At 36.5% G+C, this 13,317-nt stretch overlaps 2 protein-coding genes across 3 annotated transcripts; both read right to left on the bottom strand.

Annotated features, from left to right (window-relative positions):
* Positions 1 to 2,326: 2,326 nt before the first annotated feature.
* Positions 2,327 to 6,013, bottom strand: LOC149380503 (NAC domain-containing protein 91-like). 2 transcript variants are annotated; one of them, XM_089602690.1, is made up of 6 exons: positions 5,556 to 6,013; positions 5,109 to 5,386; positions 4,228 to 4,485; positions 3,370 to 3,654; positions 2,933 to 3,286; positions 2,327 to 2,836 (listed from the first exon to the last, which is right to left on the bottom strand). In XM_089602690.1, exons 1-6 carry the CDS (start codon positions 5,734 to 5,736, stop codon positions 2,627 to 2,629), a joined length of 1,566 nt encoding a protein of 521 aa, XP_089458816.1. In that variant the 5' UTR covers positions 5,737 to 6,013; the 3' UTR covers positions 2,327 to 2,626. The 2 variants fall into 2 exon arrangements, with proteins under 2 accessions (XP_089458816.1, XP_089458815.1); XM_089602689.1 differs by having other exon boundaries at positions 3,364 to 3,654.
* A 2,576-nt stretch (positions 6,014 to 8,589) lies between these two features.
* Positions 8,590 to 11,887, bottom strand: LOC149380504 (Calcium-binding endonuclease/exonuclease/phosphatase family). Its single transcript, XM_089604440.1, has 10 exons — positions 11,443 to 11,887; positions 11,254 to 11,358; positions 11,062 to 11,167; positions 10,324 to 10,541; positions 10,075 to 10,151; positions 9,875 to 9,983; positions 9,653 to 9,778; positions 9,460 to 9,570; positions 9,261 to 9,368; positions 8,590 to 9,026 (listed from the first exon to the last, which is right to left on the bottom strand). Exons 1-10 carry the CDS (start codon positions 11,596 to 11,598, stop codon positions 8,799 to 8,801), a joined length of 1,344 nt encoding a protein of 447 aa, XP_089460566.1. The 5' UTR covers positions 11,599 to 11,887; the 3' UTR covers positions 8,590 to 8,798.
* Between the last annotated feature and the right edge of the window lie 1,430 nt (positions 11,888 to 13,317).

Genomic DNA, 13,317 nt, shown 5'->3' on the forward strand with positions numbered 1-13,317 from the left:
TGTAAACTTAGAGTCACATGGCGGAGAAAAAAAAAATGTCTGAGGTTGCTAGTTATTGAGTTGATAATCATATTGCGCATTATTCTCTCATAATTATAACACACACACAAAAAAGGACTCGAAATCATACATCTTACAAAATACCAGCTAATTATCAAATATAATATCAAAATAAAGATCAGTAAATATAGACAATTTTTTTTTTAAACTTGGAATGTTTATCATTTTTTTTAGTATACCTTGATATTTAAAAAATTTGAACTTGAATCAATAGCCATCCCCATAGTAAATGCGAAAAGAAAAAAAAATTACTTTGTTAACTTTATTTCACAAAAGAATAATTTTCAATTATTTATTTATATTTACTAGCATAACTTATACTCGTGGCTGAAAGCCCTGCCCAATGCCGTGTTGTTTTTACAAGTCTCCTAAAAAACCGACACGTCGTTTCTCTGTTCTTAAAAATGACACGTCGTTTTTCTGCTTAAAAAAATAAACTTGCTCTGTAGAACGACAAGTCGTTTCTATGCTCTAATAACGACCCGTCGTTTCTCTGCTTTTAAAAAACGACATGTTGTTTCTGTGAAAACTTAGTGTCTGTGCTCTGCAAAAACGACATGTCGTTTTCATACGTTGAAAAACGACATGTCGTTTTTATTCCGTGACGAACGACAGTAAACGACATGTCGTTTTTACTCCCTAACAAACGACACCTCGTTTCTCTTTTCTAAAAACGACACTTCGTTTCTCTGCTCCTAAAAACGACACGTGGTTTCTACTCCCACAGAGAACCCCGGACTGAAATTCCAGGAACGCAACACCAGCGCTCGATATCGAAATCAAAGCTTGAATCTTTTTTCCCTTTTTGTGGTTGTGAGTTGATGATCGGCGATGGGGATTGCCAATTCAGTCAACAAAAATGGAATCATATCAAAATAAAAATACGGTATTTACTGAACCCCCATGGAAATCAGCAACTTTCTTATTTCATTCCAAATAAGCCCTATTTCTCTCTGTCTATATAAACAAACCGAGAATGAAACTTTCCCAAACCCTAAAACTCTCTCTCTGGCATTGTCAAGGTACAAATCTCCGATTTTTAAATAATCTTTATCATAAAGCAGATATTTACATTTTTTTTTTTGTGATTCACAAATCACGAGGTAAAAGAAATGGCTTCAACGGTGGGTTGGACTTGGATCATCATCATCATCATCTGCGGCGAACGAAGAAGTATGTATCGTTGTGAATAATGCCCAGGAAAGAGCGAAGGACTTGTATTATATCTACTTTGTTGATCTGAACTAGAAAGACTGTGATCCTCTCGACCCTCTATTTCCCGCCATTCGACTCTCCAGGAAGTTTATGGCCTTTACGATCCTCAACTCTACTCGCTTCATGTTAGGCGAGCTTAGATGAACGTTGTTGTTGGATATACAAGTCGCGGCGTATAGATTTATCGGCCCTTGGACGCGACGGAATAACGACAATCTTGGTGTGGACGTCATATCTGCGTGTTCACCGGCTATCTAACCGCCAAAAAGGACATAACATCAACCTCTACGACCACAGCGTCGACGATTGGTCAATTCTCCTCGAACCCCGCGGTTGAATTCCCCAAATCCGAAGCTAGACTCGGAGAAAGATCCGTGAAAGTGCACTACTTTTACGTCGAAGACTCGAAGCTGTTTATATTTACCACAAACCGGGGCTCATTCTCGTTAGATTATTTCGCCCGGCGGGTTTGGGAAGGCGTGAGAATTATGCGAATGCTTAAGTTTCGTCCCTCTACAAGACTCCGAATTTGGTCAAGGAAGGCCATTTGTTGGTCATGCCGAGAATGACAATCTACGATGTTCGCGTGAAGCCGGGGAGAGAGTAGTTTTATGACATTTGGGATTCTCAAACCGAACTACTTGTTTACGGAACACTACACTTTCATCCCGAGGCAAATGGATATTGGTTCTATTTCGAGAGAGGGCGCGAAGAGACTTTAGGGCTTACTTTGTCGAGTATATAAATAGAAACCTACTGTTCTCGCGGTCTTTTTGGTTCGAGTCGAAGCTACGGACTCCCCGGCCATGGTCAAACCGATGTGCTTTTACTGCTTTTTGCGTTACTTTTGTCTTGTGAGTCTGTGAAAAACTTGCCTGTCTTGCTTGTATATGTGATTCTCCCACTGCAACTCATTTTCATTCCTGTCTCTTCTGCGTGTTTACTTTTGTGCGTGTGTCTTGTGATTGAAGTTACTAAATCTGAGTAGAATAGTTTATAATTACATGCGAAGTATATGAGTTTGTGGAGACAGAAAATAGAATACTCGTAGTTAAATACAATAGATAATAGCTTTATTCATATCGAGAACAGTCATAGGCAAGCAATTAAACGTATAAATAAACAAAAAAAGGCCTCCTAGAAAAGGGAAAAAAGATAAAGAAAAAGAAATAGGAAAGCTGCTACGTAAACAAAAGAGCAGTCAGTCCCACCAGCTATTATAATGCAATATATACACGGGGTCATAATAGTTATTAACAAAATATCTAACACATCAGCATATTCTAAAAACTCTATAATTTAAGCACCAACAAACAGCTTATTACACAGTCAAGATTCTCCTCCAAAGAAATCATACTTTTCTCCAGATGCTGGCAAAGCATATGAACAAGACTGCAATCATAGCAGCCCTAAATGTCAAGGAAATAAGCCTTTTTCCGGACCGGGAAGAAGCTTTCGAAACGGCCTTCTTGCTTGCGGAACAAGTCATCATCTCGCCCGGTTCTTTAATCTCTTCATCACTTACACAACTCGCCGCACTCTGTAGAGAAATTATCTCTTTCTGCAAGTACCAACGCAATAATAGCTTCTCTCAGATTCGGGAACAGAGAAATTATCAGATTCTATGAAAGATCATCGAAGCTTCAACGCTAATTACCTCCGTGGCAACCGATTTCGAGTCCTCTTTGACTTCGAGCCCGTAATGATGTGACTCAACGGGCTTGATGCTGCAGCTAATTTGCAGCTTTTGCTGCAACCGTATTCTTCTCAGCGCACTTCCTTGTTCCTTCATGAAAAGAGGTACACCGGTTTCATCGTCGTTCACTAGATGATTCCGTGGCCCACGGGCTCTTATTCGGATTCCCACCCCATCACCTTCTGGATCCCAAATCGAGTTCAATTCGTTGCTCGTTTCTGCATGATGCGATGGAAAAGCATATTTGATGTGAGAATCGCCGGGAACGGAACAAGCGGTGTCGTGGTCTGTCAGTGTCGGAACTTCCATCTCAAACTGCACAAAGATTGTTCAACATGAGTAAAAAGAAAAAAATAACCATTGTCTTGGTGTACGAATTCATTTGATCTCACCTTTACCTCATCCGATGCCTTGCAATCAGGGTCCAGAAGATCACGAGAGAAAAAAGCTTCCATCTCATCGGGGTTGTTGAGAACGGAGTTCATGAACTGAGTGATCACGTTCTCCGATTCATTGGTCCCGTATTGCATTGGCACACTGTTTTGTTGTCTGTTGTTGGAAGCTGGGAAATACGCGGAAGACGAAGCCAGTTCTGGTTGCATCGGCGAAAATATCTTGCAGTCGAGCGGCTCTGGCGTTGGAGCGTAGAACATTTTCAAGTCCTCCTCTAGCTGCAAATCATCCTGAATTACCCCATAACTTATTAATTTGCCCAAACGAGAATAAAAAAAAATTAAAAAAAAAAAAAAGAAAGAAAAAAAACTATAGCAAGATAGCCATAGTTTACCATTCTACGATGAACTAGTAACTGCAAAACCTTCTTGTTTTTTATTTTATTTTTTATTTTCAGTTATGAAACTGTTAGAGTTTGGTGACCCGAAAGGATTTGATCATGCCCAAAAAAATCAGCGGTGCGGCAAATCTGATTTTCTCAAGAATATTTGTCCCGATCCCGATATAGGCACCACTACACTATGTACAGACCTTTTAAATTTCCGAAATATCACCTTAAGGTTTTTTCACTTCCCGTTTGGTTGTTTATGTACTCTCGGATCAATGACAACCTTTAGTATAGTGAAGTCCTCTCCTCTGGCCCTGATATTTTTTTTCTTTCATGATTTCAATTTTCCACATAGAAGCGTGTTCTTGTTTTTTGTATTTTATTGCCTTATCATCATCAATTTATAACAGCCAATGTCGTGTGAAAGCTTAAAGTACCAGATAACTATATATAGCTAAGGTGTGACTTTATGTACCTCAGTGGTTGTTGTTTGAACAAGAAGAGGTACGGCTTTGGAAGAGATCTCCTCGGGAGTTTCGGCCGCAAAACATTCGCTCTTCGGAGATGACTTTTCGGCGGGCTTCTCAATCGACTGCGGACCAAGAGTAGTTTCGAGATCGGACTTTGTGTCTTCAACGCAAGACTTCATGTTCGGCGACGCCTCGTCTTCGCAGTTCCAACCTTCGACAGTCTCGTCGTGTTTCTTGAACAACCGGCAAAGCACAAACGGGTTCTGTACACAAACAAGCAAACACAACGCTATAAGAAACACAACACAGAAAAGACTGAAATTCGAAACCCGCGATTAATTCATTTCTTCTTCTTGTGTACAGATTTATACAAAACAAATTGCACAAGCAACACAACTCTCGTGAAAAGCTTGACTGCAACAAAGTTTCGAAATGACTAGATTTCCAAACCCCAAAATGACACATATCTTACAGCAACAACACTAAAAGCGCTTAAAACCATAAGATTCCAAACCCCAAAATCATACATTTCTTCTTCTGTACGCATTTTGACGAACAAAATGCATAAGAAACACTACTCTTTAGTAACTTGAGACTGTAACATTTCAAAATGTCTATATTGCCAAACCCCAAGTTAATACATTTACTCCTCTCTACATGGATCGACAAACAATACGCATAAAAAACAGAACAACACTCGAACACGTTTATACAAACAAAATGCACAAGAAACACAACAAAAAACTGGCAAAAAACAGAAACATTTCAAAAAGAGACAAAATTTTAAAACCCCAAATTAACACATTTCTTCAATCTACACCCGAACTACCACATTCAATTGCTTGATTTAAAAACGAGCTCTCAGTCGATAAATAAGGAGACAAACCTGGCCGGGGTTAGTGCCGTCGAGCTCCTTGAGAGTGGAGCGATACTCGTGCATTACCCAAAAAGTCCTCGTCCCTTTCGGGGCACGCCCGGTGTAGAACACCAGCGTCTTTTTCTGCCCAATCTCTTTCGCTCCAGACTTAATCTTCCGATCTTTTCCGGTCGCTTTCCAATACCCTTTGCTCGTAGCGCGGTTCAATCTATTCCCGTTCGGATACTTCCGGTCCTGAGGGCAGAAAAAGAACCACTCCGGGTCCCTCGTCGGAATCCTCGATAAATCTGAGTCAATCAATAACAACACCACAGTCACTAAACCTAAAACCTACATACTCAATAATGCCATTTCCGTAATCCGAATTTGTTCATTCATTCGATTGAAAATATCACGAATTTCGTCTGTATCATCAGCTAAATTTAGTAATTAGAAAAAAAAAAAGGGCTAAATTACCAGGCATATCCCAAGGCTCCCATTTGCAGACATCGATTTCGCGGATGACAGAGACGTGTTCTTCTCCGCCATTGATCTTGTACCTCAGGTAGTAATTCACGAGCTCTTCGTCCGTAGGTCTGAATCGAAACCCTAGAGGCAGAGAGCTCAGGGACATAACCGTCGTTTCACCCACTGCCATCTCCACCAACTACAACCAGAGAATCTTCCTCTTCCTCAGAAAATTGAAACACAGACAGAGAGATCTTTCTTCTTTGTCTAGATGTATTAACGATGAGGTAAAGTTTTAGTTCGATTACGTGCTTTGATTTTCTTCCATGGATTTTACTTTTTTTTTTTTGTATAAAAAACTTCTGTTGAAGCGCTTGACAGAGAAAGTGAAAAAAAGAAGAGAGCGAGTCAGATCAACCAAAGAGTTGTGAGTTGAGAGCTGAGTTGGGAGAGCGAGTTATTTTTATGTCTGAAAGACGAGGACTTGAATCCGCGTTTTTTTAATCCCGTGGTTTAACCGCGTTATTGCTTGGCCCTCGTTTTTAATCTTATTTACGGAGATGTGCCACTGGCTATGTGTGATCGTGTTGTACACTTGTAGAGCCACAGGGGTATAAACGAGATGTCGTTCAACTTCAAAGTAGACTATGAATCAGCAGTTGATGTGGCAAGCCAATGAATTATCGACACGTGTTCAGAATCGTCAGCTGAATGTTTGTGGGCCCCGCAGTTTGCAACACAGTATAACGAACTATGAAGTTGCATGAATCTTGGCAGCAAGTTCTATGGTCCTTCCTAAATTCACATTACAAAACACTTTACATTTTTATTATTTTTTTAGCTGCGATATATATCATGTACATAAATATAAAATAAAAATTGGGTTTGACTCGTAAAATATATTGTTTGATTGGGTAAGTGGTTTCTGTGTGCAATCCTAAAGCCTTCTAGGCGAAGGAAAGAAAAATAGTGGACGTTGGTTTGAGATAATTTTACAAATCCCCTTAGTATATTAATATACATTTATTTAATCTAGCTGGAAAAGGAAATGATATTTTGATTACATATGTTGATATAGATATAGTATGTTTCTTTTTCTTCTGATAAAGACGGTTGAGGAATGTGTTGTTTTCTGCTAGTCGCATTTTCGTTGCAACTGTGAACTTGATAAATTTCATTTCCTTAAATTTGTTAATTAAATCGAAGGGCGTCATAAGATGACATGGAAATAATGGAATCGCGACATGTAAGCGTGATATAAGTCAAAAGTAAGTGAGAATTCGAATTGAATGAATTTTTTGTTTACGACGCGTAGCGTAACATTTACCGAAAAAGGAAGGAAAATAAAAATGTCATGATAGAGTAAAAAAAAACCTATTATTCCTTCATATTTTCCCCACTTTTGAGAAGCTTGTACTTCAATTAAAGTTTGCAATGTTCACAACATTTCCTTCGATATTTCTCGTGTTAATTGGTAGTTGAAAAGAAAAACTCATGTTTCTTTTAAATATTTCGATGGTAATCAAATGCTTCGTAGTAGGCAATCTAAATTTTTACGTGATTTGTTAGAAAATGATCCGTGATTCGCAATTTGGAAATATTTTGTTTTGTAGCGTTAAGCCTCCAAATTGTGCTGGTTAAGCTTCTTTTAATTAAAAAAAAGTTGAATGTATGTATATTAGGAAAAATTTCTACCAATAAATTTGTTCAATAAACGTTAAATTAGTCTATGGAGGACTGATTTGTAGTAGTATTTTATCATCATTGATCTTTAGTTAAAATATTTTTAAGTTAATTTGTTTATAAAATTATTTTCGGCATTTCCATCCTAGGATTTTTTTTTTCTGATGGTAAATGTTTTAGTTTTTTTTTTCTTCTTAGAATTTGTGTGATTGAATTCATTGACAAGCAATATTGCTATACATCAACTCACCGACCAATCATCTAAATTAAAATACTATGTTCTTCAATAACTATGATCGATCAACCACCTTGTACGCGAAAATTGAAACACCCCCCTCTGATTTATTACATATATTTAATTATTCATTATTTTCTCGGATAAAAATTCAATTGACTATATGTCCAATTATAACGTTAAGTGGGGTCTACTTTGTTTGAGCTCTATCATAGACAATAGCGCGAGCAAGACATAGTGCTGTGGAAAAAAAGAGAACACATGAATCACCAAAAAAGATTCTCTTATATTGGATTGGGATATGTGGAATTGTGGCATTATAAAAGTGAAAATTTAAACCGTTTTCAAACTTCATATCATGGTCCTATTTTATTTTCGTGTCAATCTAGAAGCTATTAGCAAAGAAGTTCAGATCTTAATCCACTAAGAAAATGTACTTTAAAATATAACCAAAAAACTCAACTTTTTCTTTTCATTGTTTAATAGGTAACAAGCTAGAAATTATTTTTGCTGTAGTTGCGGAAACAAACAACCCAACTCTTTAAATTTAGATGATTAAAGAAATGGAAAATAGTAAAGGATTTCAATGATCATCCATGGACCATGGTAGAGAGCTAATGGGTTTCTCTATCTCAAGGCAAAAGTAATCTATGAGTTTATTATATACCCACCTTTTCCAATACAGATTTTGGATATAGTTCGTTTTTAATAGAAATAGTTTATTACTTATATCTCTTTATACTTTCTAACCAAAATATCTCATCTCTATCAAGCTCCAAATTCTCATAGATATCTCAATTTTTTTTTTAAATGAAACCTTTCTAAAATAAAACATTAAATTTTAGAACAAAGTGACATAAAGTTCAAAGCTTAAAACCTCAAACTTTCAGCATCAAGAGAACAAACATCCTCTTAATTTTTAAACCAAAGGTGCCATAAAGTTCAAAGCTCAAAACCTCTCTTTTCCTTTCCACAAAACAACTAGAGCTTTTTATTAATGTTCTTTTTCATATATATAATCAAGCCTATGAAACAAACTTATTTAATGCATTCTTGCATAAACTAGCACACACCAGAGTGTTTCACTGAAGAGGCAATTACGTAAAGCACAAGTTAGGAAAAATCATGAGCAAACCTGAAGAGAAGTAATTTTGTATTGACTTGAATGTATTAATTAGTAACAAAGAGTTCTTGGACTTGGACATCACAAAATCCCACCCCCAAAAAATATGTGATGATGATGATGGCCTTTTCTTTTTTTCTTTTTTCTTTCACAGGCTTAATTAAAACCCAGTATTTACAAACCTACAAAAATCCGAGACCTTGTTGCTTGGTCAAGAAGTCAACTGAAAACAGGGCATTCGAATGGGAGAGAAAACGACAGTGAGTCGTGCGTGGTCGGAGAGAGAGTAATCGTCGGGCCATCTTCCTTTCTCTGCCTCCGGAGGGAAAAGAACGGCGTTTTTTACGCTAAAACCCGTTCTCTCTTTCTTCAAACTTCCTTCTTCATTTGCAATTACATCGTCCCCTTTTTCCCGCCCCATCCGGTTCCATATTCGCTCCTGCCATGTCACGCATAAAACCCGACCAATTAGTTAATAACTTCATAATTTTAAATTTGGTCTTAGCGCAAATAGACTCTGAACTATTCTAGTATATTTGTGACATCTTGGTTCTTGATCCATTTCTATGAAATTCAACACCCGAACAACTTGGTCTCTGACCAACTATGTCAATAACAACTAGAATGTCACTCACCAACATAATAAATAGTTCATGGACGTTTTCTTTTTTACCTGAAATTCTTTGAAATCAACGACTCCGTTGCTGTCTAAATCAGCTTGATCCCACAGGTCCTTTGTCTCTTCATTGCTTAGTCCATAGCAGTGTCCAATCAAATTCAGCTTTGGAAATCAAACAAATACCAAAGCTTATTTAGTTTTAGTGTGATTTAATATACTTTATTCTAGAACGGCGATATATATTTCTACGTACCTGTCGAAGCGCTTCGCAAAAGCCAGAGTAAGTAATGCAATCATCGTCGGAATCAGCCTTGAGAAACGCGAACGCGTCGTGCTCTGTCAGCGAAGCTCGGTGGAGTAGATACTGAAAAGAAAACAAACACAAATGAATACTTGAAACATTTTGAAGAGAGAAATAAAACAAAATGTAACATAATCAAACTGACCTTAAACATGCCAAAGACTGCTTCGGTCCAACTAGTCTTAAGGAGTTTCTTATAGCCGTTGGGATTGAGAAGCCAAATGAAATCGACCCCACAAACGTTCCCGCGATGGTTCCGATGACTAACCCACTTTTTTTTAAAAAAAAAGAAATTTATTTCAAATACGAACATTTAAAGAAAAATGACGTTTATCAATAAAAAAAAAAATTTGTTTTGCGAACCAACCTTGTGAGCATCTGCATCGGTGTACTGATGAGCCGTGTCATAAGACGACATGAAGCCTTGTGACCTAAGGAACTTGTAAACATGTCCGCTTTTGCTTCCATTCCAATCACTATAGAATATATAAATTTAAATAAATATATAAGCAACTCGAAGATCTGAAACAGAAAAACAAGCGATTCAAAGTCTTTTTTTTCCCTTACCCGCAGAGGATGATAGGCATGGGATTGAGGTTGTTTTCCTTCTGAAATGATTCAACGCCTTGCAAGATTTTGTAGACCTATAGCATTAACACACAAAAAGCAATGATCATTTCATAGAGTACAAGGAAAAGAAGATTATGCATACATAATTTTTATTTTATTTATGTGAATATTTTTCGGCGTTGCAATTTAGTTGGGCTCGGTGCATCGTTGCACTGATGAAAATCATTTTTGATATGTAAATGTTACCTGATTCAATCTGACTAGACACAAAGTTGAGTCATGAGGGAAGACCAAGTGAGTGTTGACTATTAGAATTTCTTGTCGAGAATCGTCTTCTTGCGAAAATGTGGGAGCGAGCAATTCAGCGTGTAAGAGCTGAGCCACTCGATCGCCACAGTCGTTGAATAGCAACTCTCTAGAGTTCACCACTTTGAAACAGTCCTTTCGAACCGCCGTTAATAGACCTGTTTTTTTTTATTATTATTATTCAAATTATAATAATCAAATTTTGAGTCACCAATTTGTTCAAGTGTTTGTCAACACACATAACAAGGGAAGACAAAAGAATTATGAGCATAAAAAAGAATTTTAAGCCTTTTTTTGTTGATATTTCCTCTATAACCTTTTTCTAAGTTTAGGTGTTTTGCATTTAAAAAAGAAAGAAAGTAGATTTAAGATTATAAATTCATAGTAATCAGATTTTGATTCATGAGTTTGGTGTGAGTTGTGACACTTGTTTTTTTTTTTTTTTTTTTTTTTTTTACCAGTGTTTTGCAAGAACTCCTAATTTAAACCCAAAAACAGTTATTATTTGTCGTACTACTATTTAAACCCAAAATCATTAGGAGAAGTTTAAAACAACCAAAAAATATATATATTTTTCTTATGGTTATTTATTGTGCAACCGCTTTCTAACTTTAGGTATTTTGCATTTAAAAAAATAAAATTTAAATTTACGATTAATGAAAGAGAGAAAGACCATACCGTCACCACGGTTGTTTGTACGGCCAAGCTTGAAACTCTGATAGCCTGCAGAGCCAAGTCTGTTCTCGTATATCTTCACAAGCTCTTCATTCCCTACCCAGAATTCCTGGTTTTTTATATATTTAATTCCAAACTTATTATTTGTCATTATTCTTACACTGTAGCAAAATCAATACCAGAATGAAGACAAACCTGAAGGCAAATAATTGAAGATCTCTCGTACAAAAGCCGATCCAATATGCTCTGGTTTCTCGTCATCCAAAACGCTCTGAAATCGCTCTCTCTGCAACTCGGATCCTGAATAGCGCGAGACGATTATGAATTAAATTGAATTAGAGAGCAGATTATAAAGGAAATTTTTAAAACGAATTAATATTATACCTCGTGGTTGAGGCGTTTGTAAATTGGGGCTAGAATGTTGAAAGTTGTGCAAGTAATGCAAGGCTGTTCTTGGTCTCTAATGGCCGACGATATCGCGTAGCTTCCGATTCGAGAAATCCTTCCTTTCATCGTCGTCGTTCTTCTTTCTTTTCTCATAATTATCTCTTGAATATCGTATCTCTTCCTACATATGTGTGATATATGAGTGTATGTGTATGGTATATATACACTCAGACTGAAGATGAAAATAATCTCTGTTTTTAATGAGAAAGAAAGAAAAAGCCTTTTGCGAATATATTTTACTTTTCTTTGTTTATATATAATTCTATTTTGCAGAGGGAAAAAAGATTTGTGCTCTTTGTATTTGATTTTGATTCGGGTGATCTTAATGATTTTAGAGAGAGAAAATGGGGATGTTAACGGAAATACCGGTAAATCAGGAGAGAGAGAGAGAGTCACGATTTTCACCACCAAATAAACAACCAGGATCGTGTGACGTGTCAGACAATAATATGAATAAATATAATATAGAATTAAAAACCCACCAATTGTTTTTTTTTTTGTTTTCTTTATTAGTTTGTGCGTTTGTTTTTATAAGGGCCAACGTAAGGTTTTGTTGTATTATTTTTCTGTGGCACGTATGTATTGTTAGATGAAATCCAACAATAATTATACATACCATATATTATTTAGGAAAATATAATTAAATTAGAAAACTGTGAGATGTAGTTTGTTTTCCTCAAAGATGTATCAAGATATGTTGGAGGAACACTTGCGTCATGAACAAATGAGCAAGTATTTTCTATTACATCAAAATGAGCAAGTAGTACTTTGGTCAAGTTGACACAATCCTCATGCGAATCCCATACCACATGTTTTATTTTTGTTCCTGACCCGTCAAAAAATGTGTTGTTACTTGGTATTGGTTGTATTTGTATTGGCAAAACCTGTTGTTCTAAGAGATGTTGGGAACATCTGATCGTGGCATTAAGTTCACTTTCCATGTCAGGATACGTTTTGTGGAATTTATGCGGTCTACCTTTTTGTCTGATTTGCTTCCGCACTTTTTCTGATCGTCTAATGAGGTTTCACCACGTGCATTGAAAAACTATAGCCAAGAACACACAATTGAAAATGTATCATATATATATGAATGTTTACCCTCTTTGATAGGGTTACACACTTAAGTATTGTGAGAGTCGTCATCATCGAAAACTTTGTCATTGGTGTGCATTTTTACTCTGTCGTTCTTAACAGCTTTTGTTGGAGCTTGTTTACAAAGTTGATTTTGAGTATTTTTTAGTATTGTAAAACACACATTATTATAAGCGTTGTTCAAACACTTGGGGAATGTATAGAGAAGGTGAGAGGAGCTCAAACATATGAGGAGCCTGAGTTAGAAAGCACTGGGGTAATCTTGAACTTTAGGAAACCTGGAAGATGATCGTCTATGATTGTCTATTGTTGTAATTATAATTCTACCGTCTAGTGAAGTTCTATTTCCATTATGAGTACCAACCCTCCAAAAATAGACACGATTGGTCTACCTGAGTTACCAACTTCTTGTCTCGTTACTTACAATTTATTTTAATTTGCCAAATCAGATAAACTACTAAGTTGTTTCATAACTTGTTAGAACACCTTAAAAGATATTACGAAGACAATATTTTTTTTTACTTTTTCAAATAGTTCACCATAAATTTTGGAATCATCGACGCATGATCCTCGGCACAGTCGGAATCATAATAGCCAATCAATTTGACATTTCTTGTACATTAGACAATAATTAATGAATTTTTTTACATATCGCATGATTCGTCACATCGCCTCTTCATTTGCTTTTTGAGATTTAACGGGTCCTAATAAAAAGAGTGT

The sequence above is a fragment of the Urtica dioica genome, chromosome 12 (assembly GCF_054948205.1).
Source record: "Urtica dioica subsp. dioica isolate 48M chromosome 12, U.dioica_male_clone48M_v1_H2, whole genome shotgun sequence".
Lineage (NCBI taxonomy): Eukaryota > Viridiplantae > Streptophyta > Magnoliopsida > Rosales > Urticaceae > Urtica > Urtica dioica.

Excerpts from the sequence above, each read along its gene's own strand:
- LOC149380503 (XM_089602689.1), bottom strand. The coding sequence starts at position 5,736 with ATGGCAGTGGGTGAAACGACGGTTATGTCCCTGAGCTCTCTGCCTCTA. Across the intron at positions 4,486-5,108 it reads ACGGCACTAACCCCGGCCAG|AACCCGTTTGTGCTTTGCCG; the intron begins GTTTGTCTCCTT and ends GTTTGTGTACAG. Across the intron at positions 3,287-3,363 it reads AGGCATCGGATGAGGTAAAG|TTTGAGATGGAAGTTCCGAC; the intron begins GTGAGATCAAAT and ends ATCTTTGTGCAG.
- LOC149380504 (XM_089604440.1), bottom strand. The coding sequence starts at position 11,598 with ATGAGAAAAGAAAGAAGAACGACGACGATGAAAGGAAGGATTTCTCGA. Across the intron at positions 9,779-9,874 it reads CCGATGCAGATGCTCACAAG|TGGGTTAGTCATCGGAACCA; the intron begins GTTGGTTCGCAA and ends TTTAAAAAAAAG. Across the intron at positions 9,027-9,260 it reads TTGATTTCAAAGAATTTCAG|GAGCGAATATGGAACCGGAT; the intron begins GTAAAAAAGAAA and ends GTGACATGGCAG.